General features: G+C 33.9%; 3 protein-coding genes across 3 annotated transcripts; 1 reads left to right on the plus strand and 2 right to left on the minus strand.

The window, feature by feature from the left end:
- The first annotated feature begins 621 nt into the window (after positions 1-621).
- On the plus strand, positions 622-5,520 carry LOC140806094 (serine hydroxymethyltransferase, mitochondrial). The gene is made up of 15 exons (XM_073162567.1): positions 622-840; positions 937-987; positions 1,087-1,173; positions 1,782-1,903; positions 2,057-2,133; positions 2,451-2,575; positions 3,313-3,405; positions 3,573-3,665; positions 3,772-3,969; positions 4,047-4,151; positions 4,380-4,445; positions 4,542-4,619; positions 4,745-4,856; positions 4,933-5,043; positions 5,148-5,520. Exons 1-15 carry the CDS (start codon positions 751-753, stop codon positions 5,294-5,296), a joined length of 1,557 nt encoding a protein of 518 aa, XP_073018668.1. The 5' UTR covers positions 622-750; the 3' UTR covers positions 5,297-5,520.
- A 94-nt stretch (positions 5,521-5,614) lies between these two features.
- Positions 5,615-8,996, minus strand: LOC140806093 (probable beta-D-xylosidase 6). The gene is made up of 6 exons (XM_073162566.1): positions 8,131-8,996; positions 7,638-7,804; positions 7,446-7,543; positions 7,011-7,358; positions 6,478-6,894; positions 5,615-6,379 (listed from the first exon to the last, which is right to left on the minus strand). The coding sequence occupies exons 1-6, from the start codon at positions 8,884-8,886 to the stop codon at positions 5,781-5,783; spliced, it is 2,385 nt and encodes a 794-aa protein (XP_073018667.1). The 5' UTR covers positions 8,887-8,996; the 3' UTR covers positions 5,615-5,780.
- Positions 8,997-22,283: 13,287 nt separating this feature from the next.
- LOC140804646 (uncharacterized protein At5g65660-like) lies at positions 22,284-23,682 on the minus strand. The gene is made up of 2 exons (XM_073160726.1): positions 23,233-23,682; positions 22,284-22,704 (listed from the first exon to the last, which is right to left on the minus strand). The coding sequence occupies exons 1-2, from the start codon at positions 23,455-23,457 to the stop codon at positions 22,522-22,524; spliced, it is 408 nt and encodes a 135-aa protein (XP_073016827.1). The 5' UTR covers positions 23,458-23,682; the 3' UTR covers positions 22,284-22,521.
- Between the last annotated feature and the right edge of the window lie 3,411 nt (positions 23,683-27,093).

Consider the following 27,093-nt stretch of genomic DNA (forward strand, 5'->3'; position numbering starts at 1 on the left):
ATAAAATGAGCGACTAGATCCTGAAACAGTTTAATGTTGTTTATTTTGTTAATTACCAAAACTTTAAAGGTAATAAAAAAATATTCTAACAAGTAGGTTCATCAATTATCAAACATCAATTTATGGCTTTCCTTCTACTGCAGACAGTGAGAAGAAGAGAATGCAGCTACAAACTTTTGCGATAGACAAGTAACTAGTCTACCACAGTTTTTAAAAAATCTACCACATTTTATTAAAGCATAAAACAATGTGATTTGAATTATTGAGAAAAGTTTTTTAAGAATTTGAAATTATATATTGAACTCTTAGTTCTGATCTTTACAATATGTAATATTTCAAAATTCGAATTTTATCATTTAAAATTGGAGTTTTTTTATATAGGGCTCAAATTGACATTAAGTTCTTCTTGAGTGTTGGTTGTCTATCTATTTTCATTCCTTTTTAAATTTTAAAATTCGGGTTTTTAGTAATCTTTTTAATGGATTTCGAATTTATATCCTAAAAATACTTTTTTACAAAATTAAATCCCCTGTTCGTTCGTTGATTTTTTGTCTCTGAGCTTTCAAGATTTCATGTATTGGTCATTATGATGCAATTTCAAATGGATAAAGCACAGAGAACAGGGGCGAACAAGGACCGTAAATATTCTGAAATTTCTTCCACCACCCAAAATCTCACCCAAATCAAGTCACACACAATATGTGTATCTGGGAGTAGAGGAGAACACAATACAGGAACAGGGAGGAAAAAATGGCGCTGGCGATGGCTGTCCGGAGGCTTTCTTCCTCCATTGATAAACCCATCAAGCGTCTCCAGAATGGCGGCTCTCTCTATTACATGGTATCTTTGGACTTTACATTTGTTTGATTTGTTAAGGAAAGTTGATCTGTGGTTAATGTATCGGGGACTTACACAGTATCATTTGGTTTTGTGTAGTCATCATTGCCTAGTGAAGCAGTGTACGAGAAGGAAAAGAATGGCGTTCCGGTATGTCTATGTACTGTTTGTTTGATGATGTCTTGTGAGCTTTCCGTGATCGATTGGTTAAGATTACTGTGTACTAAATTTCAAGAATGAATTTTGCAGTGGCCAAAACAGTTGAATGCTCCACTGGAGGTCATTGATCCTGAGATCGCTGATATTATTGAGCTCGAAAAGGCTAGACAATGGAAGGTATCTTGTGAAAAGATTTTCTTGGTTTTTGCTTTCCCTTATGGTTAAGGAAGTTGTTATTGGTTTCTTAACTTCTTTTTTAGTCTAATATGTTATGCGGATTCTGTAACGTATTGTGGAGATTGGTCCTGCTCTCTGGTGAAAAGAAGAGCTTCGAGAGGGGTCTGGGAGTGTAAGAGAAAAAGAAGGGTGAAGTTGGATCGTTACTTTGGGGAGATAGTTGGTTAGGGAGCAGTTGTAGTACTCCTTGGTAAGAGGCAACTAACTTGTGTATACAAAGCATTGTAAAGCCAAGAAAAAGCTCTCTGATTTTTCAATACTTGTAAATCATGCTCTCAAAGTTCTTAGTGGAATTTTCTGTTGGCTGCCGTGGATGTGGTTCACTAGAACTGAATCACTTAAATCTCTTGTACCATTATCTTCGTTTATGATTCATATAATTCTTGATGTGGTGTTGTTGCTGAGTTATTTTGAGTTTGGTTGTTCATCGAATAAGGCTTCTGTTAGAATTTGTCAATTTAATTGTTCAAGATTGCTTCGTGAATTCTATATTGGTTTCAGATTGATCTTGTGCGATTTTTGTTGATTTCACTATACTTATGTTTCAGGGACTAGAACTCATTCCTTCGGAGAACTTCACTTCTGTCTCCGTGATGCAAGCGGTTGGTTCAGTTATGACCAACAAGTACAGCGAAGGATACCCCGGTGCTAGATATTATGGTGGAAATGAGTAAGCTTATATATAGCTTTAAATTTTTTTTCTTCTTCTGCTTTTGTTTATCGTGATTAATCAAGATACTTTTTGCAGATATTATTATCACCAAAACATCTATTTGGTGTTTCTTGATTTATCTTCTTTTCAAAAATTTGTTTTGTGCTTTAGGTACATTGACATGGCAGAATCATTGTGCCAAAAGCGAGCGCTGGAAGCTTTCCGTTTAGACCCTGCAAAATGGGGAGGTAAATACTTGCAGCTCAAATGTAAATTATTTTCTCGAGATATCAGTATTTCAGTCTAATATCATATGAAAAAGGTGCACCTGTATTAGTTTCCTTGGCTGTGTCATTCTTGGATACAGCAAAAGGATTGATTAAATTGCATTTTGTTATGCGAATGAAATATAATTCTTTGAGATTGTATAGAATTGTATCAAAACCTATCACAGTATAATTCTTTGAGATTGTATAAAACCGCATCACGACACAACATAATATATAATCTGACGTATTCAGAGTATAATATTAATATTTATCGGGCATACCATTGGTTGATGCAGTGAATGTACAGCCCCTATCAGGCTCGCCATCAAATTTTCAGGTTTACACTGCTTTACTTAAACCACATGAAAGAATTATGGCGCTTGATCTTCCACATGGAGGCCATCTTTCTCATGGCTATCAGGTTGGCACAATTTCTACCATCATGTCCAGGATAGTTTTATATTCCAATATGTACTCCAAGTTTCCGAGTGTTTGACAAGCAAATGGTGTTATACATTTTATGACTAAGAGTGTGATACGATGTTGTTAGTCCTCTTAAGTTATCCGGTTGAGTTGGTTTAAATCAAGTATTGTTACTTTCTTTTTAGTGATAAAATATATTACTCAACCAAACAAAAACAAATACTTTGGGCATCTCCAGACAAATTACATTCAAAGCCAAACAAACAACCTCAACTTCCCTACAATCATATCCCCATCATATCAAGTCATGGGGATATAAATTGTAAATACATTGATAAACATGCAATTTAATCCTGAAAAAATTCATATCTATATATCCTCGTCAAGACGTCAACTCCATCAAACATCTTCACATTTCTGTCTGTCCAAATCTGGTAAATGGTATTAGCACCTATGGATGTATATTTTATTGTTTTGGGCAAATTATATGTGTTCAATTTTTATATATCATTGCTTTGTGTGTTTGAAATAATCTCCATGTGTCAAAGAATTTAACAAGTTTTTATGCTTTCTTGTTGTGATTGTTCCTCTTCTAAAGGCACGTTTAATTTCTGAAGGTTTAAAAAATAGAGATTAGTTAGTTTGTGAGCAACTGCAACTTTGTTTTGGATTTAAAATCATTTTTCTGATCATTTAAAGATCGGGTGTCAATTTTTATTTCTTTCATTTCTGCAGACAGACACAAAGAAGATATCTGCAGTCTCCATATTCTTCGAGACGATGCCATACAGATTGAATGAAAGCACTGGCTACATTGATTATGATCAGGTTGCTCCTTTTGAACTTGGTTTCTATTTTTTTTTTTCTTTTTCTTTTTCTTTTTCTTTTTCTTTTTCATTTTCCTTTTTTAATCATGGTAAAGTATGATTTTGGAAACCAGAATTTGAAGAATTCAAAATTTGTTAATGCTCCGACAAATTGTTTGATATTCACAGATGGAAAAGAGCGCTGTACTTTTCAGGCCAAAATTGATCGTCGCCGGTGCTAGTGCTTATGCGCGATTATATGATTATGCACGGATGCGAAAGGTAAATTTTGCGATGCATGTTCATTATTCAAATATAACATCAAGTAGCTTGATATGACTTTATTTGATTCAGAAGCAAGAACTTATGTGTTTCGTGTTTTTCACAGGTCTGTGACAAGCAAAAGGCCATACTTTTGGCAGATATGGCACATATAAGTGGATTAGTTGCCGCTGGAGTTGTTCCATCGCCATTTGACTATGCAGATATTGTGACAACCACCACTCACAAGTCACTACGAGGGCCTCGTGGTGCCATGATATTTTTCAGGAAGGGAGTCAAAGAGATCAACAAACAAGGACAAGAGGTTTGTTGCTTATTCCTTTTTGGGCTCCTCTATGCTTTGATTTTATTTCAACTAAAATTTTGAATTCATTATAACAGGTGTTATATGACTATGAGGATAAAATAAATCAAGCTGTCTTTCCAGGGCTTCAAGGTGGTCCTCACAATCACACTATCACTGGTTTGGCAGTTGCACTGAAACAGGTTCAACGCTCTTACTCACAGTAGCTATTCATCTGTTACATAATATAATTATTGATTGTAAGTTAAAATTAAGTACGAAGCTAGTTTAAAAATGCAATCATACACAGTTTGAATGGTTTATTTTTTGTTTTTAGGTGGAATGATCTATCATATGTCAAGCCATCAACTCTGGTTTTTGTTATAGTCAATCAAATAATAACCTGAAAATATAATTTTCGCTAATCGCAGGCAACTACTCCGGAATACAAGGCTTACCAAGAACAAGTCCTTAGCAATTGCTCAAAGTTTGCTCAGGTACACTAAAGCTCACATACGAAAATTGATACCATAACTGTACCATGCAACTTCTATGAAACATCGAATGTTACTAATGGCATTCTAATGTTTCAGACTCTGGTAAAAAACGGGTACGAACTTGTTTCTGGTGGCACTGATAACCACTTAGTTCTTGTCAATTTGAAAAACAAGGTAGTCGATAAATTTCTTGTTCCTTGGTTGTTCAGTAGCATGTCATTACAAAATTTAAGCTGATGGACTCAAACAAGTGAGATATTCAACGAGATTCAATAACGTTTGTGATTTTCCTTCTGAAGGGTATTGATGGTTCAAGAGTAGAGAAGGTGTTGGAATTAGTCCATATTGCGGCAAACAAGAATACTGTTCCCGGGGATGTTTCTGCCATGGTTCCTGGTGGCATCAGGATGGGTAAGTAGAAAAAGACCCTTATCACTCTCAATAAAAATTCAAATCCGGTTCACAATTTTTTTCTCATCGTTTGTAGGAACCCCTGCTCTTACCTCTAGGGGATTTGTAGAGGAGGATTTCGTGAAAGTTGCTGAATATTTTGATGGTGCTGTGAAATTGGCTGTAAAGATAAAGGCTGAAACTAAAGGTTTTTCTTGCTTAATCTGAGCTTGATTGGGTTTTTTCATATATTTACCCGAGTGATAATTGGAAATTATCATCATTTTTAACTTTGCCCCTCGTTCACTTCAGGAACTAAGTTGAAGGATTTCATCACCACTATGGAGTCTAGCCCTTCCTTTCAATCTGAAATCACAAAACTTCGCCATGATGTTGAGGAATATGCAAAGCAATTTCCAACAATCGGGTTCGAGAAGGAAACCATGAAGTACAAAAACTAAAGAAGATCAAAGCTATGACTTGGGCTTGGTTAATGACAACGTCCTGAAGGTAGGGTGGGAACGTACAGAAATGATACTTGCATGTATAAAAGCAAGATTTTGTTTCCCACTCACTTGAATATGTAAATTTGTTGATATATTTGAAGCAATAAACTGAGAAATTACACTTTCGTTGGTGTCGTGTTCTTGGTTATTAGCTTTCTAAATGTACTCTGCTTTATTGATTTGTGTTTCTTGGCCTTCATGTGTGCTCATGTAATTTCCGTCCAGCGTCTTGATACACATTTTCAATTTTAATTATTATATTGTTAAAATATATATTCCAAAGAAATTTTTTTATTGACAATGAGCTCAACTTGGCTCAAGACTAGCCATGTCAGAATTCAATAACGTTTGATCATAAATAACTTAAATACAACGCAAATGTTCATGTCTAAAAAATTAACCTTTGAGATACTGCATATATGACATTAAGGCAGCTCTCCTAACATGATTCAATTGAAACCATATGTTCTAGATCTTGTGATGCTATAACGTGATCACCAGTAGGTAATATTTTGTTCCCATGCTCATCTGCAAAGCTAAGATGCTCACAAGGGTCGACCACAAAGCTCGTTTCAGCAGTTGAGTTACGTAACAGGCTGACACGATCAAATCCAATGAGCTGACTCTCAGGGGAACCTTCAAAATGCTTTAACCCTTTCGCGAAGAGAAGCACTACCTCACTTCCATCCATGTCTCCTTTATTCGTTACTGAAATCTGCACTTTAAATCTTAACGAGTCGCAATATGGTAGCTCATCAACGTAGACGTAATCTAGTCCTTTGCTTGTCTGGTAAAGCATGTTCTTTTGAGGTCTATCCTGGACGAAACCCTGTAAACTAAGTTTGCTAGGTGCGAATAAGAGCTTGTACGTGAAACTTGTGTAGCTTAGCCCATACCCAAACGGGTAAACTGTATCTCCATTGTAAAACCGATAAGTTCTTCCAGGGTAGTTGCGTGAGGCGTCAGCTCGCATGTTCATGTCACTCATTGGCACTTTGGTGAATGACTCGGGATACCATGTCATAGGTAATCTTCCACCTATTTTTAAAAAAATGCACGTGACATATCGTGTAGATTCTAGCTCATTTCTTATAGTTCAAGAATAGTAATATACTATTACAAGGTTTCATACCAACCTGGACTGTAACGTCCCAAGATGATTTCTGAGAGTGCTGTTCCCCCGGTCTCACCAGGGTAGCCGATCCAAAGAATGCTACCAACACGAGGATCTCCAACAGCAAAAGATACATCTAGTGGTCCACCACCTGTAAGAACTAATATCAGAGGTCTTTTACTCACTGAAGCAACAGCATTAACAAGTTTCATCTGATATCCTGGTAAGAGAAGGCTATATCGGTCATGATCTTCCTCTTCTTGAGATAAATCCAAACCAGCCACGACAACTACATACTCAGCCTGCTTGGCTACGGAAAGGGCTTCTGAGAATTTGTCAGTCGAGTTGCAAGATACATCTACGCAACCCATCGCATGATAAACAATATTGACATGATCTTTAAGTCCTTCAAGGATGCTTTTTGGCTTGCATGGAATTCCTGCAAAACATAAAAAAAAAAAATTTGAATTTTTTAGCAATTTATCTTACAATATCTAAATTTAATGCCAAAATCGTCTTTTTTTTAGAAGATTTGTATATTGAGAAAACTCGAACCTGTATAGCCACCACCAAGTTTGGTAGAATTAGCCAATGGACCGAGGACAGCGAGTGAAGAGATGCTATGTTTATCCAAAGGCAAGATTTTGTGGCCATTTTTCAGAAGTACAATACCCTGCATTGCTGCTTCAAGGGCCAACTTCTTATGCTCTGAAGAGCATACATCTTGAGGTCCGTATCCTCTGAACCCATTTCTCGCATGCTTCCCATCAAATAGTCCAAGCCTTAGCTGCACAGAAAACAGATTGAGTAATGCTCTATCTATATCTTTCTCCAACACCTTACCCTTGCGAATCACAGATTTCATATGACGCGACATATAAGTTCCACAATTTATGTCCGTCCCTGTCAAATACTTGAATTCAGTTTTTACAAAGGAAAAAAGCCCCTTTACATGGACCGCACCGAGACTTTGATCAAGACATTAAAAACCTGATTTTAAAGCAATGGCAACAGCATCTTCTGGGGTTTTTGTGTACTTCTGGTCCTCATAGATTGTAGCCACAGCATCACAATCAGATGTGATGTATCTGTTGATGGTGTATGGAGGAAGCATGTATAAGACTGGTGCTCTCACATAGGGATGAATTTCGAAATTTTATGACAGATATATGAAAACATCACCCTTGGAAATTCCATTCCGTCCGAACTTTCTGCAAGAGACCAGAATCAGCACACACTGGTATCCCATTAACAGCATTGTATGAACACATCAAGCAGCTTGCTTTACCCTGCTGGATGCAACTTTTGAATGGTGGTTGATACGTATCTGCCATATCTTGATCAGTTACCTAATATACAAAGAGACCATTCAAGCTCTCTTTCCACACAAGAATCATTGCAACTTTTACATAATTGATAGAGGTTTTATCCTTTACTTGTTAAAGATGGGCGGACACTGCTTCCAAGCCATTCAATTCAAACTCGAATTTCAATATATTGACTTGAAAGCTTGCCAACAATTATTATGAATCGGATTTGCGTCCTTCGCACGATACAATGCACATAAAAAAAATTACGAGCTCTCACTATTCATTATATCTGGTTGAATTTGAGTTCGAAAATTTTAAAAAAAACATGTCAAGATTAAGCAAGGATTAAGGATAGAAAATCTTACCACGGCATTGAAATTGTATCGAGTGAATTGCCCCCATTTCTCCAAATCATAAGCAATGAAATGCTTGCAACAAGCAGACAACATCAATTTACCATCGTCATCATCTTCTTCCCTCAACTCTTTCCTTCGATGCCCGAAACTGAACTTCTCCCTCCCCTCCGCCGCCGCGTAATACTGACCCTGAAAAGCTCGAACATACTCCACAGCAAAAGCCGAAGTAACCATAGGATCTTCCCCTGGCGTCTCCTGCCCTCTCCCCCATCTGGGATCCCTGAAAATATTAATATTCGGCGCCCAATAAGTCAACCCCGCCTGCCCCACGTTGAACATCGCCTTCGCCTCCACCGCTATAGCAGAGGCAACCGCCGACCACAGGCTGCGGTTGAAAGAGGCAGCGGTGAGGATGACTTGCGGGAAGCCGGTGGCGGACTTGATCGCGCCGTCAAAGGAGACTCCGGGCCCATTGACTGCAATCCCATGGAGTGACTCCGACCACCACTCGTACGGCGGGATTCCCAGCCTTGGGACGGCGGAGGCGTTGTTGGACAGCTGTTGGATTTTCTCATCTAATGTGAGGAGTGAGAGGAGGAATCGGGCTCTGGATTTGGTTGACAGTGAAGTGTTGCAGAAGGGGTAAGAATCGTGGTGCGGCGGCTGGCATGGGCTCTGAATCTTGGGATTCGTCGAACTGTGGGGAGTGATCAACTGCAAAAACAGTACGATGATTGGGATGAAGAACAGCTGGATTTCAGACATTTTTGCAAGAAAATTGCTCGAAGATAGTTTACCAAGTCAAATGGATAACTCCCTCGGAAAAAAAAACGAATGGATAACTGAATTTAACGTTATTGAAGATGGTAGGGAATACACACAAAATGCACGCAACGGTTCTTGTTCTATGACTAATCATTGGCACTCCATTTGTTTTATGGCAAAAACTTGTGCGAGACGGTCTCACGGATCATATTTTGTGAGACGAATATTTATTTAAGTAATCCATGAAAAAGTATTTATTTTTATACTAAGGCATAGTTTGGTACATGAGATAAGGGAGGGATTGATAAATAATCCTCCTTATCCCATGTTTGGTACATTTTTAAAAAGCTCATGATAATATCATGGGCCCTTGATAAATAATTTTTTAGAGGGATAAAATGTCCCTTCTATTAGGTGTGATAATTTTAATATAATGATAAAATGTACTACAAATGACTTAATTACCCTCACTTTACAAATGATTTTTATAAATCTATGCTAGTAGGTAGAAAATAAAATTAAATAATTATTTTTATATATTATATAATATGATAATTATATAAATGATTTCGAGATAATTATATTAATAATTTTTATAAATCTCAATAAAATTATTAGTATCACTCGATAAACCTTAAAAATTGATATTTGACTTGACTCACAAAATCAAGGGCTCAATTATCATATTATATAATATATAAAATTAGATGAAAATAAATAAATCATGCAAGCACTATCGATGCATGAATAAATAAAAAATATGAACTCAAGCAACAACTTTGAAATTATAAAATTTATTATGATAAGGTTAATTTTGTCATTACAATCTAATATAAAAATTTAATCACTCTTATTAAAATCATACCAAACATTAAATATAATATCCTACATCTTATTTATCCTTAACTTATCCTTATATTATTTATCACATGTTTATCCTATCATGTGTACCAAACTATGCCTAAGAGTATTACTTTTTATGGTGAATAAGGATAGAGTTGACACATCTCACAGATTGATATCCGTGAGACGTTCACATATGAGATCTATTCTTGTTTTATTTCTTCTCTTTAACGAAGAGACAACCAAGGCAATTATTATTTTATTTTATAACTCTTATTATTCAACTTTCGAAATATTAAATGTTTTTCTTTGTTTTGGAGTCGGGTTGTTCCATTATAATCAATCTCACGTAATATTTCCTTTTACATTTGAATATTTGATGTCTTGTGAGTTATAAATCATTAAAAAAAATTAATTTATTAATATAAAATATGACCAAATACTTCATTTGTGTCAAATATAAATGTTATATTTCATTTTTCATTCGTCTCAAATATATAGTCAAGTTTCTATATTTATGATTATTTTATCTCTTATTTTATTAATATATTATTTTAATTTCAACAAATTTTTTATAATATTAAAACATTTTTTTGAAAAATATTTTTCTAATAAATCTTTAATGGCAAAAATTTGTATGAGACGTTGTCACGTGTCGTATTTTATGAGACATATCTCTTAAATAGGTCATTCATGAAAAAATATTATTTTTTATACTAAGAGTATTACTTTTTATTGTGAATATCGGTAGGGTTGACCCGTCTCACAGATAAAGATTCGTGAGATCGTCTCACAAGAGACCTACTCATCTTTAAATAAGTATGAACACATATGAGATGAATTATATCACTTCAAATAAGCAAATTTACTTCTAAAGTTTGTCACATCTAATTTTTGAAACAAGTCATAACATTGTTGGACATTTGTGGATGGCATTTTAAATTAAGAGATTGTGTTTAATTTTAAAATTTGATGCAATCTCATTTCTTTTCATATATCTATGTTTTGTAGGATAAAATAAATAAATAGCATTTGTTGGTGTTGGGTTTGGCTCAATATTTTCCTCCGGCCCATTACCATAGCCTTTTCCCTTCCATCACATATGGGTTGTAGGGCTTTAATAAGATTCACTTCCTCTTATTAATAGCAGCAGCCGAGCGTTTCCTCCTTCAGAAGAGAGTGAGCAGCGTGAGATTTATGAGAGAGGCAGTAGCTTGACAGCGCCGTTCTCGTCATTCTTCTTCCAAGCGTAGTGTTCTTTGCTAGGTGCTTGTGAGCTATTCTATTCATCTTCTCTTCTCCTTTTCTTCTCTATTTCTCAAGTGATATCAGAGAGTGGTGAGATTGGAAACTGTCGTCGGTTCTTTGTGCGAGATAGTGTCGTTCCTACTGTGTGTAGAGTGATCGGTGTTTTGATCGGGAAACCTTTGTGGTCTTCGCCTTGGTTCACTGTGTATTTAGAGAGGCCAAAATCAGTTCGTCTGAGCCCGGTTTTTATCCTAATACATTATTCTCTATTGTTTCTTGTTGTGGTTGAATTTTCAGGTTCGCCAGCGGGAAAACAGAAGATACGGCATCACCGGTGAGCACTCCTAACAGTGGTATCAGAGCCATTGGTCGCTGCCCGCTGCCCGCCCTGCTGCCCGCCGCCCGCTGCCAGCCGTGCGCCTTGCTGCCCGCCGCACCGTCGTCTTCGGTTCGTTGGAATTTGAAACTCTTACTTAGAATTTCGCTCTGGTATATTGGCTGGAACCTCTTTTACTGCATTTAGTAGTGTAACCGCTTGCCGCGGATTTATGTGCTAGGATTTGCTGCTGGTAGAACTCTAGGTTTTATGTGCTTGTTGTGTTTCCATTTTCGTGGCGAAAAGTTGCTTCCGCTTTGTTCGCTTTGATCTTGGTGATTTAAATTTTCTCTGTGTGAAAATTTTTTGTTTTTGATCAACTGTTGTGTTTTTTGAAAATGTCTATGACTGGATATCATCTCGAACCTTTTAACGGAAAAACAGATTTTTCAATATGGCAGCAGAAAATGAAAGGTATTTTGGTACAGCAAAGAGTTTTCAAAGCAATAGACTTGTCATATTCTGCTGCTGAAACTCCTGAAAAATTGGCTGAAATGGATGAGTTTGCTTATTCGTCAATAATTTTGAACTTGTCTGACTCTGTGTTAAGAAAAGTTGGTAAATTGAAATCGGCTAAGGAACTTTGGGAAAAATTAGAAGAATTTTATACTGAAACTTCGTTGCCCAGTAAATTGTTTTTGCTTGAGAAATTTTTCCGGTTCAAACTTGATTTAAACAAGGACATTGATGAAAACCTTGATGTGTTTACCAAACCAGTTCAAGATATTAAGCAAACAGGAGATAAGAATATTGATGATTACACTCCTATTGTTCTTTTAAATGCCATACCTGATTCTTACAGTGATGTTAAATCTGCTATTAAGTATGGTAGAGATCAGGTAAGTTTAGAAACTGTTGTGAACGGTCTGAAAAGCAAAGAGATAGATTTAAAAACAAATAAGGGTTGTAATAATTCTGGTGAGGTTATGTTTGTTAGAGGAAGGTCTCAACATAGATTTCAAAATCAAAAACCTTCAAACAACCATAACCAAACATTCGTTAAAAATAGAGGTAAGAGTAAGGCGAGATCCAAGTCGAGACCCAAGAATAGAAAATGCTATAATTGTGGTGAAACTGGTCATTACATTAAAGAGTGTTCTAGGCCTAAGCAAAACCAAAATCAAAACCAAAACTTTAAAAACCAGCATGATGACCATGCAAATATGGCTTCTGGTAGTGAAAACATGGGTGATATTTTTATGGTGACTGAGGCATGTGATGTTTCTGTGGTGAATTCTGTGCATTCTAGTTCTTTGTGTGAAAATGAATGGCTGGTTGATTCTGCGTGCACTTTTCACATGTCCCCATTTAAAAATCTGTTTTCTAGTTATAAAGAAGTGAAGCATGGGTCTGTTTCTATGGCATATGAAAAATTGTGTCAAGTTGCTGGTCTTGGTGATGTATCACTGAAATTTGATTCTGGTTATGTGTTAACTTTGAAAAATGTGAGGCATGTTCCCGATTTATGTCATAATTTGATTTCATGTGCTGCATTGGAAGATGATGGGTTACAGGGTAGATGGGGAAATGGGGTTATGAAAATTATGAAAGGATCTTTAGTGGTTTTTAAAGCTGCCAAAAAGAGAAACTTGTATGTTTGTCATGCTGAATCTGAACCTTGTGTGCAAAATTCTGTGAATGTTGTCTTAAGTGACAAAACTGATTTGTGGCACAAAAGATTAGGTCACATGAGTTCTAAAGGTCTTGAAATTTTGCACAAAGATGGTTATTTTGGTAGTGATAAATTGTCTTGTATGCTATTTTGTGATTCTTGTGTTCTTGGTAAACAGTCTAGAGTTAAGTTTCCAAATTCCCCTATTCCCAAACACTCTGTCACTTCTGAAATACTTGAGTATTTGCATGCTGATGTGTGGGGTCCTGCTAGTGTGCCAACGCATGGTGGAAATCAATATTTTCTATCTGTTATCGATGATTTTTCAAGAAAAGTTTGGGTGTTTTTAATGAAAAACAAATCTGATGTGTTTGAGAAGTTTAAAAACTGGAAAAACTTGATTGAAAATCAAACAGGTAAGAAAATTAAAATTCTAAGAACTGGTAATGGTCTTGAATTTTGTAATCGATTGTTTGACAATTTGTGTGCAGAATCTAGTATTCAAAGACATAGGACAGTCCCATATACGCCTCAGCAAAATGGTGTAGCTGAGCGTATGAATAGAACTTTACTTGAAAGGGTGAGGTGCATGCTTGCTAGTTCTAGTCTTTCAAAAAAGTTTTGGGGAAGCTGTTTGTACTGCTGCTTATTTGATAAATAGGTCTCCTTCTGTGCCTTTGAATGGTAAGTGTCCAGAATCTGTGTGGTCTGGTACACAAATTAATTTTTCAAATTTGAAAGTTTTTTGTTGTTATGCTTTTGTGCATCAGAAAAATGACAAACTTGAACCTAGATCTGTGAAATGTGTTTTTCTTGGCTATCCTGATGGGGTTAAGGGTTATAGATTATGGGTAAGGGAACAACCTGGTTTTAAAGTGTTAATCAGTAGGGATGTTGTTTTCAATGAGTCTGAATTTCCCTGTTTATCTGTTCCTTTACCTACTCCTGAACCTGCCACTGTTCCAAACAAGGTGGAGCATTTACTTGGTCCAAGTCATGATTCTGAAAATGTGCAGAATGTTCCTGATGTGAATATTTTACCTGAAAATCTTTCTGAATCTGTTTTTGATAATCAAGTTGATGCTGATGTGCATGAAGAAATTGCTGAAAATATTCCTGAAACTGATCTTAGTGATTTGAATGATTATCAATTGGCTAGGGACAGATCTAAAAGAAATATTAGGCAGCCACAATATTTTGATGATTTTCATATGACTTCCCATGCATTTAGTGTGTTTGAATCGATTGATAATGTTGAACCTAAGTCATATGAAGAAACTTTAAAATCTGAAAATTCTGTGCAATGGTTAAATGCGATGAATGAAGAAATTAAGTCGCTGCATATTAACAACACTTGGATTCTTGTACCTAAACTTGAAAATTGTTCTGTTGTGGACTGTAAGTGGTTATTTAAGGTCAAGAATGAATGTGAATCTGTCAGATTTAAAGCTAGGTTAGTGGCTAATGGATTTACTCAAAAGGAAGGGATATATTATACTGAAATATTTGCTCATGTAGTAAAGTTTACTACTGTGAGAATTATGCTTGTCCTTGTTGCTCAGTTTGATTGGGAGTTGAAACAATTAGATGTTAAAACTGCTTTTTTACATGGTGAACTTGATGAGAAAATTTTTATGAGACAACCTGATGGTTTTGTTGATTCTAAGTATCCTGATCATGTTTGTTTGCTAAAGAAATCTTTGTATGGATTGAAGCAATCTCCTAGGCAATGGGACAAAAAGTTTGATGAATGCATGCTTTCTATGAATTTTACTAGAAGTGATTATGATCATTGCTTGTATTTCAAACAAAATGCTAAAGTTCATGTTTTCTTGCTTATCTATGTAGATGATATGCTATTGATTAGTTCTTGTGTGAAAACCATTGATCATGTTAAAAATTGCTTAAGTGCTAAATTTGATATGAAATTCTTAGGAGATGCTAAACGTATTCTTGGCATGAACATTTATAGAGATAGAAAACGTTCTGTCATTTTGTTGAATCAGGATACTTATATTAAGAAAGTTTTGAGTAAATTTTCCATGTTAAATGCAAAACCAGTCAATGTGCCTTTAGCTGGTCATTTTGTTCTAAGTAAAGAGCAATCCCCTAAAACTGATTTTGATATTAAAAACATGAAGAATGTGCCATATTCAAATGCTATAGGTTCTGTCATGTATTTAATGGTTAGCACGAGACCTGATATTGCATATGCTGTGAGTTGTTTGAGTCGGTATATGTCTAATCCCGGTGTTTACCATTGGCAAGCTGCCAAATGGCTTTTGAGATATCTGAATGGTTCTGTGAAATATGGTTTAAAATTTTCAAAATTTGATGTTGGTGTTAAATTGGTTGGATATGTGGATTCTAACTATGCAAATGATAGGGACAATAGAAAATCAACAACTTCTTATGTGTTTACATTGTGTGGTGCTTGTATTAGCTGGAAATCTCAATTACAACACATTGTTGCTCTTTCAACCACTGAATCTGAGTATGTTGTTGTCACTGAAGCTTTAAAAGAAGCTATTTGGTTGAAAGGTCTTATTTCTGAAATTGGTTTTCTTGAAGGTGAAGTTGTAGTATTTTCTGATAGTCAGTCTGGTATACAACTGTGTAAGAATCATGTTTTTCATGATAGAACTAAACATATTGATGTTAGATTCCACTACATTCGTGATGTGGTTGCAAAAGGCATAGTTTATCTTGAAAAAATCCCTTCTCAATTTAATCCTGCTGACATGGGAACTAAGTGTTTATCCACTGAAAAATTTATATCTTGTCTAAAAATTTTAAATTTTGATACTTCTGACTGATGTGTTCGATTTATGTTCTTTTAGTGTAGCTTACTTAGTGTTTGCTACATATTGTTACTTGTACTAACTTTGTGTTTTCTGCAAGTGGGGCGATGATGATGGCTGTAGGTGACTCTCCTGACCAGTTGAACCGGTGTTGGACCAAAAGGTGGAGAAATGTTGGGTTTGGCCCAATATTTTCCTCCGGTCCATTACCATAGCCTTTTCCCTTCCATCACATATGGGCTGTAGGGCTTTAATAATATTCACTTCCTCTTATTAATAGCAGCAGCCGAGCGTTTCCTCCTTCAAAAGAGAGTGAGCAGCGTGAGATTTATGAGAGAGGCAGTAGCTTGACAGCGTCGTTCTCGTCATTCTTCTTCCAAGCGTAGTGTTCTTTGCTAGGTGCTTGTGAGCTATTCTATTCATCTTCTCTTCTCCTTTTCTTCTCTATTTCTCAAGTGATATCAGAGAGTGGTGAGATTGGAAACTGTCCTCGGTTCTTTGTGCGAGACAGTGTCGTTCCTACTGTGTGTAGAGTGATTGGTGTTTTGATCGGGAAACCTTTGTGGTCTTCGCCTTGGTTCACTGTGTATTTGGAGAGGCCAAAATCAGTTCGTCTGAGCCCGGTTTTTATCCTAATACATTATTCTCTATTGTTTCTTGTTGTGGTTGAATTTGCAGGTTCGCCAGCGGGAAAACAGAAGATACGGCATCACCGGTGAGCACTCCTAACAGTTGGGTGCAATAATTGTCCTTGCTTGGTAGAGCGATCGAACCATGGTGCTTGTGCTGCTGTGCGGTTTAAAATATTTGAGTTGCACCATTACCACTAGCTATAGCTTTTGGTAAAGCGGTAAGCACTCGGTCCCACAATTGGTATCAGAGCCAAGATCATGGGTTTGATTCCCATTGATTGCAAGGAGTGCAATTATTGAGAGGGAGATTGTTGGGTGCAATAATTGTCCTTGCTTGGTAGAGCGATCGAATCATGGTGCTTGTGCTGCTGTGCGGTTTAAAAGATTTGAGTTGCACCATTACCACTAGCTATAGCTTTTGGTAAAGCGGTAAGCACTCGGTCCTACAACATTGTCTTCTAATATATTCTTTTGGTTTTTAAAACACAACCAATAAGTTCAACACAACTAATCCAATATACTGTAATATTAAAAAGACCAAACAAGTGGTGCAAAAATTGGTTTAAAAAAATGTCAAAGATTCAAACTTAACAATTTGACTGAGTAATTGGACAATTGAGTGCACTTTTTTCACCAATCAATTTTGATTTTCAAGATAACATAATTTGCATTATGACACAAGTCCATAGTAAAAAAATTAGACTAGTTCATTATACAATAGCTAAACTCACGAGGAAAGGGAATTGTCCCCCCTGCAAAATAATTGGAAACGTCTTCCGAAAACTGGCATCGAAAATTTTTGGTTTCGGTTTCGGTTTCGGAGCCATAAATTTGCGATTCAGTTCGGGTTTCTGAAAATTAAAAAAAAATTGGAACCGATACAAAAATTAAATAGAACTGTAAATTATTTTTAAATTAATTGTTATTTAAGTATCTTAAATATATAGCACATAAATCGTGACGAGTTCACGTTCTTGTTTTCAGGTTGGGCTTATATGAAAAATTGGTCAAGAATTGAGCAACAAAAAGAACCCACACTAATGTCTTGGCCCAGGGTAATTTTATTTAGCCCAGTGTAATTTTAAAATTATCCATTTCTGATTTTTCGATGGGCCTTTAATAGGCCCAATATCCTTTGAGAACGCTCTTTTGGAATTTGTTGACAGGTTATTTGGGTCCGTTTATTTTTTTAAAAAAAATTAGGACTATTGAGTATTTGCTAAATTAAATTTCCATGGACATGTATTTTAATGGGAGTGAGTGAAGAAGTGGAAAGGGAAAGAGAGTGCACCATTTACTTAGTATAATTTATAGTATTTAACTATCGATGGAAATGTGATGTCTGGGTGGTTGTACGATTTGAAATATTTGAGTTTATTATTACCGTTACTTATATCTTTTGAAATAACAATAAACATTTGATCTTATATTTGATATCAAAGTTTACGTCACTTGTTCGATATTAATTTTAAACAATTCGAATAGTAGAATCACTCTAGTTGTTTCGTGATTAATGGGCACCTAACTTTTTGACGAGGATGTCCACTAGCTATATGCCAAAAATATATTCACATATTTTTCCGTGATTTCTATATTTTCATTCGTTCGAGGCTTCCAATCACATTATCCAAACAGTTTTTTTCCACTTGTGGTAAAATAACCTAATTTTTCTTCTTTCAAGTCATTCAGTAAATGGCTAGTAACTGATCAATTGGCAATGTCTGCTTATGGCTACAAGTAGCGGAGCTAGATTTTCATTTTTATCCAAGCTATAATTTTTTAAATTATGGTTGAGCTAATATTGATAAATAGAGCTCCAAGCTATCGGAAAATAAGTCAAAATTTTATTTATAAAAAATATCGGAAAAAAAGTCACCCCAGGCCATGGCTCCGCCCGTGATGGCCACCATAACTTACGTTTGGGAGGAACAACTTAGAACTTGTGACCGTTAAAAGATTATAGATTTGGATTTAACTATATGTCAAAAACTAGTTCAAAAGAGATAATTGTCTAAGTTCTTGAGAAGGACTTAATCCCTAACACACTCATCCACGCCTAATAATTAGAATGTAAATTTGACAGACATTATTGGATGTCACATAAGACAGTCAAACACTTATAAGATGGAATGTGATCTGATTTTAACCCACGTTGATTTATTTATTCGATTATTAATTCTCCGTAACTTGTATTTTAAGAATCAATAATCGTCATTATTACAAAATATATAGAAATCTAACGTTTGGCTTATTTTATAGTTCGAAAAATTTGAGTTGCAGTGTTTCACTCGTTAAATTTTTTGATAAAACGATAAATATTAAATTCACGTTCAATTATCATGGATTGCTTGGAGTATATCTCTAACTGGGAAATGATCGACACATGATGCTTACGATACTTTGCACTTAAAAAAATTCGAATCGGAGTGATTTTTTGTTAAATTAAATGACAAGCACTCGATCTTCCGTGGTGACAACATCAACTCTGGGATGAAGGAACTAATAACATCGGATTGATGCAGACACTAATAAATCCAACACAAACCTCGATGGTCGTCCCATTCCCATGTGAATATTTACAACATAAGGGGCCCTGGGAAAATTTTATTAAAGTTGCTCGACAAAAAAGTTTATTAAAGTATAGGGACCCAAATTGAATTTGGAGGAGTCTCCTTTGGCTATCGTCCGTACGTTCGAAGCCCACTCATTTCTATATTATTTACATATATATTTAATTATTTATTTAGTACATATGTAAATATTATTTTATTTCATTTTTTTGGCTTTATTGATATTTACTATATTCAATGTGAAAGCCGAGCAAGTGGTTAGCCTCTTTGTCATCCCACTTTATTCACCATCGTAATTAACAGATACTTAGTTAACGACACACCTATAAAATAATGAATATTATATATAAAAATTATTATTATAATTATTTATTAGATCGAGTTGATTTATAAAATTTTATTATTATTTATATAAAAAATAATGTAATTATATTAAATATGTAATTTGAAGAAATAATATTCGATTTTTTTTAACTTTTATTTTTGAATTTTTAAATCGAATTAATATTATAGTTATTAGTAAAGTATATGAAAATTATTATTTATCTAAATAGACAGATTATTTTGTAAAAACTAATTTGTGTCACAAATTCGTACCACCGAAAACCTTAATTTTTATACATATTTATAGGATAGATAAAGCATCAAGGACGAAACGAAACGAAAATAATTTTAATAAAGAATCGAAGCTTAATTTGTGACTATGAAAATGTCCATAAAATATGATATTCTGTTGTGTCGGTGTAGTGTACACTTGATTGCAAGATAATTTTTTCCCCATTTGGAATATTTTTTAAGCAAAAACTTGTGTGAGATAGTTTCATGAATTGTATTTTGTGATATAGATATCTTATTTGGGTCATTCATGAAAAATTATTACTTTTATGCTAAAAATATTATTTTTTTATTGTGAATATGAGCATGCTTGACTTGTCTCACAGATAAAGATTCGTGAGACCGTCTCATAAGATACTAACTCTATTTTTTTATTTCATATGTTCAAAGAGAAACATGGGAATTCCTTCTACGATGTCTAATTTGATTTAAGATGTAAACTGAATTTGGATTGATTCATTTTTAAAATGAATTGGAAATTACATTCATATCGGATATACATTTGAGGCAAAAACTTGTGTGAGACGGTCTCACGGATCATATTCGTGAGACGGATCTTTTATTTGGGTCATCTATTGAAAAGTATTACTTTTTATGCTAATAGTATTACTTTTTATTGTGAATATGGGTATGGTTGACCCGTCTCACAGATTAAGATCCGTGAGACGGTCTCACATGAGACCCACTCTACATTTGAAATCCTTCACAATAATTATATTAATGAAATTGTTTAAATTATAAATTAAATCCTCCCAAAAAATTTAAATAGATTTGCATATTAAAGCAAATCTCATTTCTGTAATTTATAAAAGAAAACAACAAATTTAAAATATACTACGCAATGAAGTTAGGTCATGACATGAAATTGGAAATAAAGTTTTAAAGGATTATATTTGTTGTCCGAAAATTTCATGATGACTGGTTGACTAATGGAGATTAAAGTTGTTTCTATCAAGTTCCAAACCAAAAAGATGGCATCAACTATATATTCTTTTTATTTGATATTTTATTTTATCAAAATTAAAATTATGAATATGAACTTAATGTCTGATGATAAATAAATGAAAAATGCATAGAACTTGAACCCTATTGTTTATTCCTTCCAACATCTTGATCGGATTCATTTTTCTGTTTATAAATTAGGACTTTTGAGTTCAAATAAATTTTTATATTAAAAAAAATGATTTTTCCATTGTTTTTCGTTCATATAAAATTTCAAAATCAAATGCGCAATTTTCGCAACGAACCTCGTTTTTGCAGTGTTGTAAATTTATTTTTTTTAGATTTTAGAATTAAAAAGTGAGTCTAAATCGTCTCGACTTTAAGCAAAATTTCTTGCTATATAAATATCATATAGATTGTAGTCAAAAATTATGATTATCCGAACTACTATACTAGTTTTTAATCGAGTCCTCCAAGTAGCTGATGGAGAGAAATTTTTGTGGGCTATCATCTGCGTCAACAAACAAAGCGTCAGAGGCGCCGGGGTAGACACTCCGACGCTCAAGTCAGGAAATAACTTCTAGATCGTAATTGAGAGCTAAAAGGTTTAAGTATCCAAAAATCCTCTTTGAATAATGAGAATACTCTCTTATTTATAGATTTTTTTGGAGAGTATATAGTGGACTTGAGCTTGTATAATTAATTGTGGGCTTAGACTTTTATAATTAATTTGAGCCTCATTACCCATCAAAATTATGTAAGTATAAAGTTTTGAGTAGTTCTCTTATGAGACGTTATCGCGAATCTTAATTTGTGAGACGGGTCAACTCTACCGATATTCACAATAAAAAACAACACCCTTAGCATAAAAAATAATATTTTTTCATGGATGACCCAAATAAAATAACTATCTAACAAAATACGACCCATGAGACTGATTCACACAATTTTTTTGTATAAAGTTTTTGGGCAAAAACTTGTGTGAGACGGTCTCACAGGTCGTATTTGTAAGACGGATCTTTTATTTGGGTCACCCATGAAAAAATATTACTTTTTATGCTAAGAGTATTACTTTTTATTGTGCATATGAGTAGGGTCGACCCGTATCACATATTATGATCCGTGAGACGGTCTCACATGATACTCACTCAAGTTTTTGATCATGTATATGATCTTGTCACACAATAATGAATATTATGAGTCGACTGTATCAATCGATGAGTTGTAAGTTATTTGATATTAAATTCTCAAATTTGAACTCAAATATGATATTTTCCAAATTCAAAAAAAGTCGATTGATGGCGTTGTATGAAGTGATATCTTTTACCACTACTAATAAAGTAAGTGGCAATAGTCGATATAATGTGGCCAATAGGAATATACTTCTTATTTGGAAGACCTAATATGCTTCCTTCACGAAGCAGTGAATCTCACCCTTTTCCTATAACAGTAAAAAAAATCATAATAATTTCCCAATTTAATGCGACATATGAGTTTTTTTTATGAAAGAATATATTTTGTGATCAATAATAAATATTAAATTCTTCATGCATATTTTAATTAATCTAGTTATATATGAAAATGGGTATATTTTAAGGGAATCAATTTTAATTTTCTTATTTACTTTCAAATTAATGATATGCCATTATCATTTGGGGACTCCTCCCCTCTCATAAATCAAACATAGACACGACTTTCTAAAAAGGTTAAATAAATTTACTCCATATAAAAATTAATAAAAGTATGATTTTTTTAATATAAAAAAAATCAAATCCATAATGGGAACAGAAATTGAAATCTATGACACACACTAAAACACGTATTACACCTAAAATACGGGAAAAAATTATGGGTAAAAGTAAATTTCAGACATGTAAAATATGTGTACGTAAAATTTTTTGCTCCTGCCAAAGTCTTTGGTCCCCATCCAACTCTTGATATTTGCCAAATATCTAAGTTAAATTATATCGATGTTTTCATCCTTATCACCAAGAAATCAATACAGAGGCACCGCGATTCGCGGCAGCGGTGCCGGCGCTTTTGGCAGCGTCTTCTGCAATTCCACGGTGTTTTCTCCCCGCCGCGGCGGCTCACATGGGCATGGCATTGCTAGGAACTTGGGAACGTTATCGCCGGGCATTATGACTGACATGCTTTGATTCCCTTGTTGCTTCAACTTCTGAATGACAATATATTAATTAAGTATTAACACAGATCGATCCAATAAATATCTGCAAAATCTTCTGACGTAAAATTCATGATTTCAAATATGTTACGATTTTATCGTTAAATTTATCGAAAAGAATGTTTTCCAAATTTAATAGTTAATAATAACCGTCTGTGATTTTGATTGCATCACACGTTTAAATAATTTGAGATTTGAGATCTATGTTTAGTTCGCCAAATTAAACCTATTTTTCTAAATCAAGATGCATCTTAATTAATATAAAAAAATAAAATTATACTCCTCTATGAAAATATATAAATTATTAAAAAATCAAAGATAAAAGATGTGCCGACTGCCATGCCTGTCTACCGCAGCTGGCACCTTTTAAATAAACTGGACAAATAGAGTTCATAATATTGGACATGCATTTAATATATTTTGAAATTAAAATATCATTATGCTCATAAATATAAAGTTTTAATGTAAAAAATTGATTAATTTTCGTTAAAAAATAAATTAATGTCAAAGGGAGTGACTTACATCGTGAGGGGACTTGGGCTTGGACGAGGCAAGATCACCGTCAGCTTCAAGATCCGACAGGCGGAGGGACAACGTGCGGCGGAGCTTTTCCCAGTGGTAGCAGCAGGAGAATATTCCGCTGAGGGTGAAAATAACCAGCAGAAGAAGGGCTGTGCCGAGTGGAAATCCCAGCGAAGGCCGGGAACCCGCACTCCCGTGAGAAACCGGGGCGCCGCCTTGTTCCATCGGACTATGTTTCGGTCGCTTGTGTTACTTGTGCAACTCGATGTTCCCACTTCCCTCATGAGGGAGAGTACCGCCTCACAAAATGGATTTTGTGTTCTTGGAAAGAACAGACGGGTGTAGTAATGATATATATGAAGAGATAATTAACAGGGAAGATGGAAGGTTGGAATTTTTATTTTATTTTTTTTTTACTTTTTAGAAATAAAAACTGGTGGATTTATTTATGGGTGAAAAAGGGCTCTTGGGGAGGTGAATATTTATAAAATTTGAACATTTTCCTTTTTTCCCTATTCCAAATACTGCCCCGACTCCCGAGGGTCGACGATTTTACATAGATTGAATTTAAAAAATTAATCACCATCTGCTAATTAATATAGTATTTATTTAAGATTGATTATGAGACCGTCTCACGGATCCTAATCTGTTATACGTGTCTACCATACCGATATTCATAATAAAAAATTATATTTTAACGGATGACTCAAATAAGATATTCGTCTCACAAACACGATCACTGAGACCGTCTTACACAATTTTTTGTCTTTATTTAATAGATTGTATCATATGTTCTTGGGAATACTACTTCAATGTAACATAGACTCAATCTATTTTTGGAATTGAAAAAAAAAATGTACTAAAAAACATATATATTAAAAATATATAATGTTTTTTTATTATTTTCAATTAATTATTTTCACGATTTATACCAAAATCAGTTACTCAAAGGATCTTCGCTTAATTACTGCTTTCTGGAAAAAAATAATTAGGATGTGAAATAAAATAATATCTATTTTTTTGTCGAACAAACAAAAAATTAGTGACTATTAGTGAAGGTTAGATCCAAACACACCCTTGGGGAGCACTCGACATGAAAAGTGCTATTTCGAGGTACACGATTTCCGGATCAAGGGTACGGAAAGAATATATTTGTACTCCACTTTGGCTTTGGTGCTACGAAGCATCATCTTTTTAAATAAATATTTACTAATTTATGTACTTTTGTATTTATATAAATATTTATATAAAATAAATCTATTTCCAATTAGTGTTTTTTTATTATTGTAAATAAATCTATTTACTTTTATGGGATCCACAAAGCACGGAAATTAGGAGGAAAAAAAGGTGTGCATATGGTTTGGGACAAAAATTTGTGTGAGACGGTCTCATAGTCGTATTTTGTGATACATATCTCTTATTTAGATAATCCGTAAAAAAATATTACTTTTTATGCTAAGAGTATTACTTTTTATTGTGAATATCGATAGGGTTGATCCGTCCCACAGATAAAGATTCGTCAGATCGCCTCACAAAAGACTTACTCATAATTTGGTGGTGGACTCGATTTAAATGGCTTGTGAAATGTGAGATTTCTTGTTCAAATTATCATGAGTTTCTTGATTAATTGGATCTATAAAAAATGAGTCAAATATGAATTTAATAATATATCTTTACTTATCACTCATATCAAACATAGCGTAAGTATACGCACATATGAGTTTGTTTGGAATTAGCTAACAACAATTATCCAAGATCAATTAAATAAATTATACGAAAATTATATTCCAATAATCCCGACACCGTGGGTCCTACTCCACACTAATCTGGCGAGAATAACAGGCGTAAAGCATATCGATCCCAAAAATTTCCAGATATAATGTTGTAGAAATATTTATTTGTAATAAATAAACATATTTTTAAAGTGAAAGACTGCATGTCATGTTCCCCGTCTCTTTTTTAATTTGTCTCATATATATAGTTTCGATCTTTATTTATTATTTTTTTGTTTATTTAATTTTTCATTTGTTTTAAATATTTTTTAATCATATTAAAATACTCATTAAATAATAGTAAAATATTTTTTTCACGTGATACGATGAGATGTAATCATTTCCAGCTGGGATTAATTAAATTTCATGGGAAATATTGTTGCCGGGGAAGGTAATTATTCATATTACGACCTTTCAAGTTTCTAAAGGACAAATTTGAATTATCCAATGGATAAAAAGGATCGACATCAGACAATTTAAATTAAAATATCTTCGAATTTTCTTCTCAAAAATATATATATATATAAATTTCATGCGATACATATCTACAAGTTTTTGCAGACTTATATCTTTTATTTAAAAATATTTTTTTGTCATTTTCTGATTATTTTTTTCCACGATAAATATGATATACTTGCTTCGAGATATCAATCGCGGACATCTGAAGTAATATTTCAATATTCAGTCTACATATCTTTATAAATATTGGCCGACTTTTCAACCAATACATTATATGAAATTAGATGTGTAAATAAGAAATATGCACTAGGAAACATGCTTATAATATTTTATGAATTAAATTAAATTCTTATATAAAATATATCGATAATATATTAAATCTAAACTATTTTACCGATGTCACGAAATTTCACTATCGTGTGTACAATTTTTGTTTTTATTTTTATATATGTTGTTCAGATGGAACTCGAATCGGAAACATGTTATGAAACAAGACATTATATATCATTAGGTCATAAGATATATCTGTATACGACATTATATGCTCAATTTCAATATCATGTAAATGTTTTTGTTCTCTATTTTGTGTTATTCGAACTTTACTTAAACTGTTTATAAAATCAATTATATGTATGTATAATAAAAAAAAAGTGGAGCGTAAATAATATCTGTAATAATTAATATATATACCAGGGGTATGGGCGAGGTTTCATCGGTGGCATGCAAATATTATCGCACCTTTGAAATTTTATAGATAGCAATCCAAGTTTGAAACTCCATACGAGTGCGTCGATTATGGTCCACGAACTTTAATTCTCTTCAACAAAACGAGACTTTTTCTTCACTATATAAAGATACGACTACTGTGGAAAAAGGATTTGCATCATAATTTCTTTTTAGTGGAATGCATGGAAGCTTTTTTAAACAAATCGGTACTGGGAAAAAAAAAGTTTGGTGCAATAGTTGTTTTTGTTTGGTAGAACTATCGAAAAGTGTGGCTTATATTGTTTTACAATTTAAAATATTTGAATTGCACTTATACCATCAGATATAGCTTCTGGTAAAATGACAGACGCTCGTTTCTACAATTTGTATCAAATCTAAAGTCACGATTTCGATTTTTATTGATTGCAAGGAGTGCAATTATTGAGTGGAATATCATTGGATACGATAATAATTTTTGTTGGGTTATTCAATCAAAAACGTAGTGTTTGTCATGCTCTGTTGTTAAAAACATTTGAATTACATACTCACTACAAACTATCATTTTTAATAAAACCACAAACGCTCAATCTTACTAATTTAATTGATATATTCTGTCTCGTAGCATGTCAATTAGACAGATGCGGTAAAGAGATCAATTTGAATCTCTACGTCACTCGCTGTTAATATATAGTATATATATGTAGAACAAATAATTGTAGGCATAGCAAAGGCCAGATATCATTCTGTAATTTTCTAAGGCATAGTTTGGTACGCATGATAGGATAAATATGTGACATATAATATAAAAATAAGTTAAGGATAAATAAGATGTAAGATATAATTTTCTAAGGCATAGTTTGGTACGCATGATAGGATAAATATGTGACATATAATATAAAGATAAGTTAAGGATAAATAAGATGTA

Source organism: Primulina eburnea, chromosome 11 (genome assembly GCF_022965805.1).
Source record: "Primulina eburnea isolate SZY01 chromosome 11, ASM2296580v1, whole genome shotgun sequence".
In the NCBI taxonomy this organism is placed as follows: Eukaryota; Viridiplantae; Streptophyta; class Magnoliopsida; order Lamiales; family Gesneriaceae; genus Primulina; species Primulina eburnea.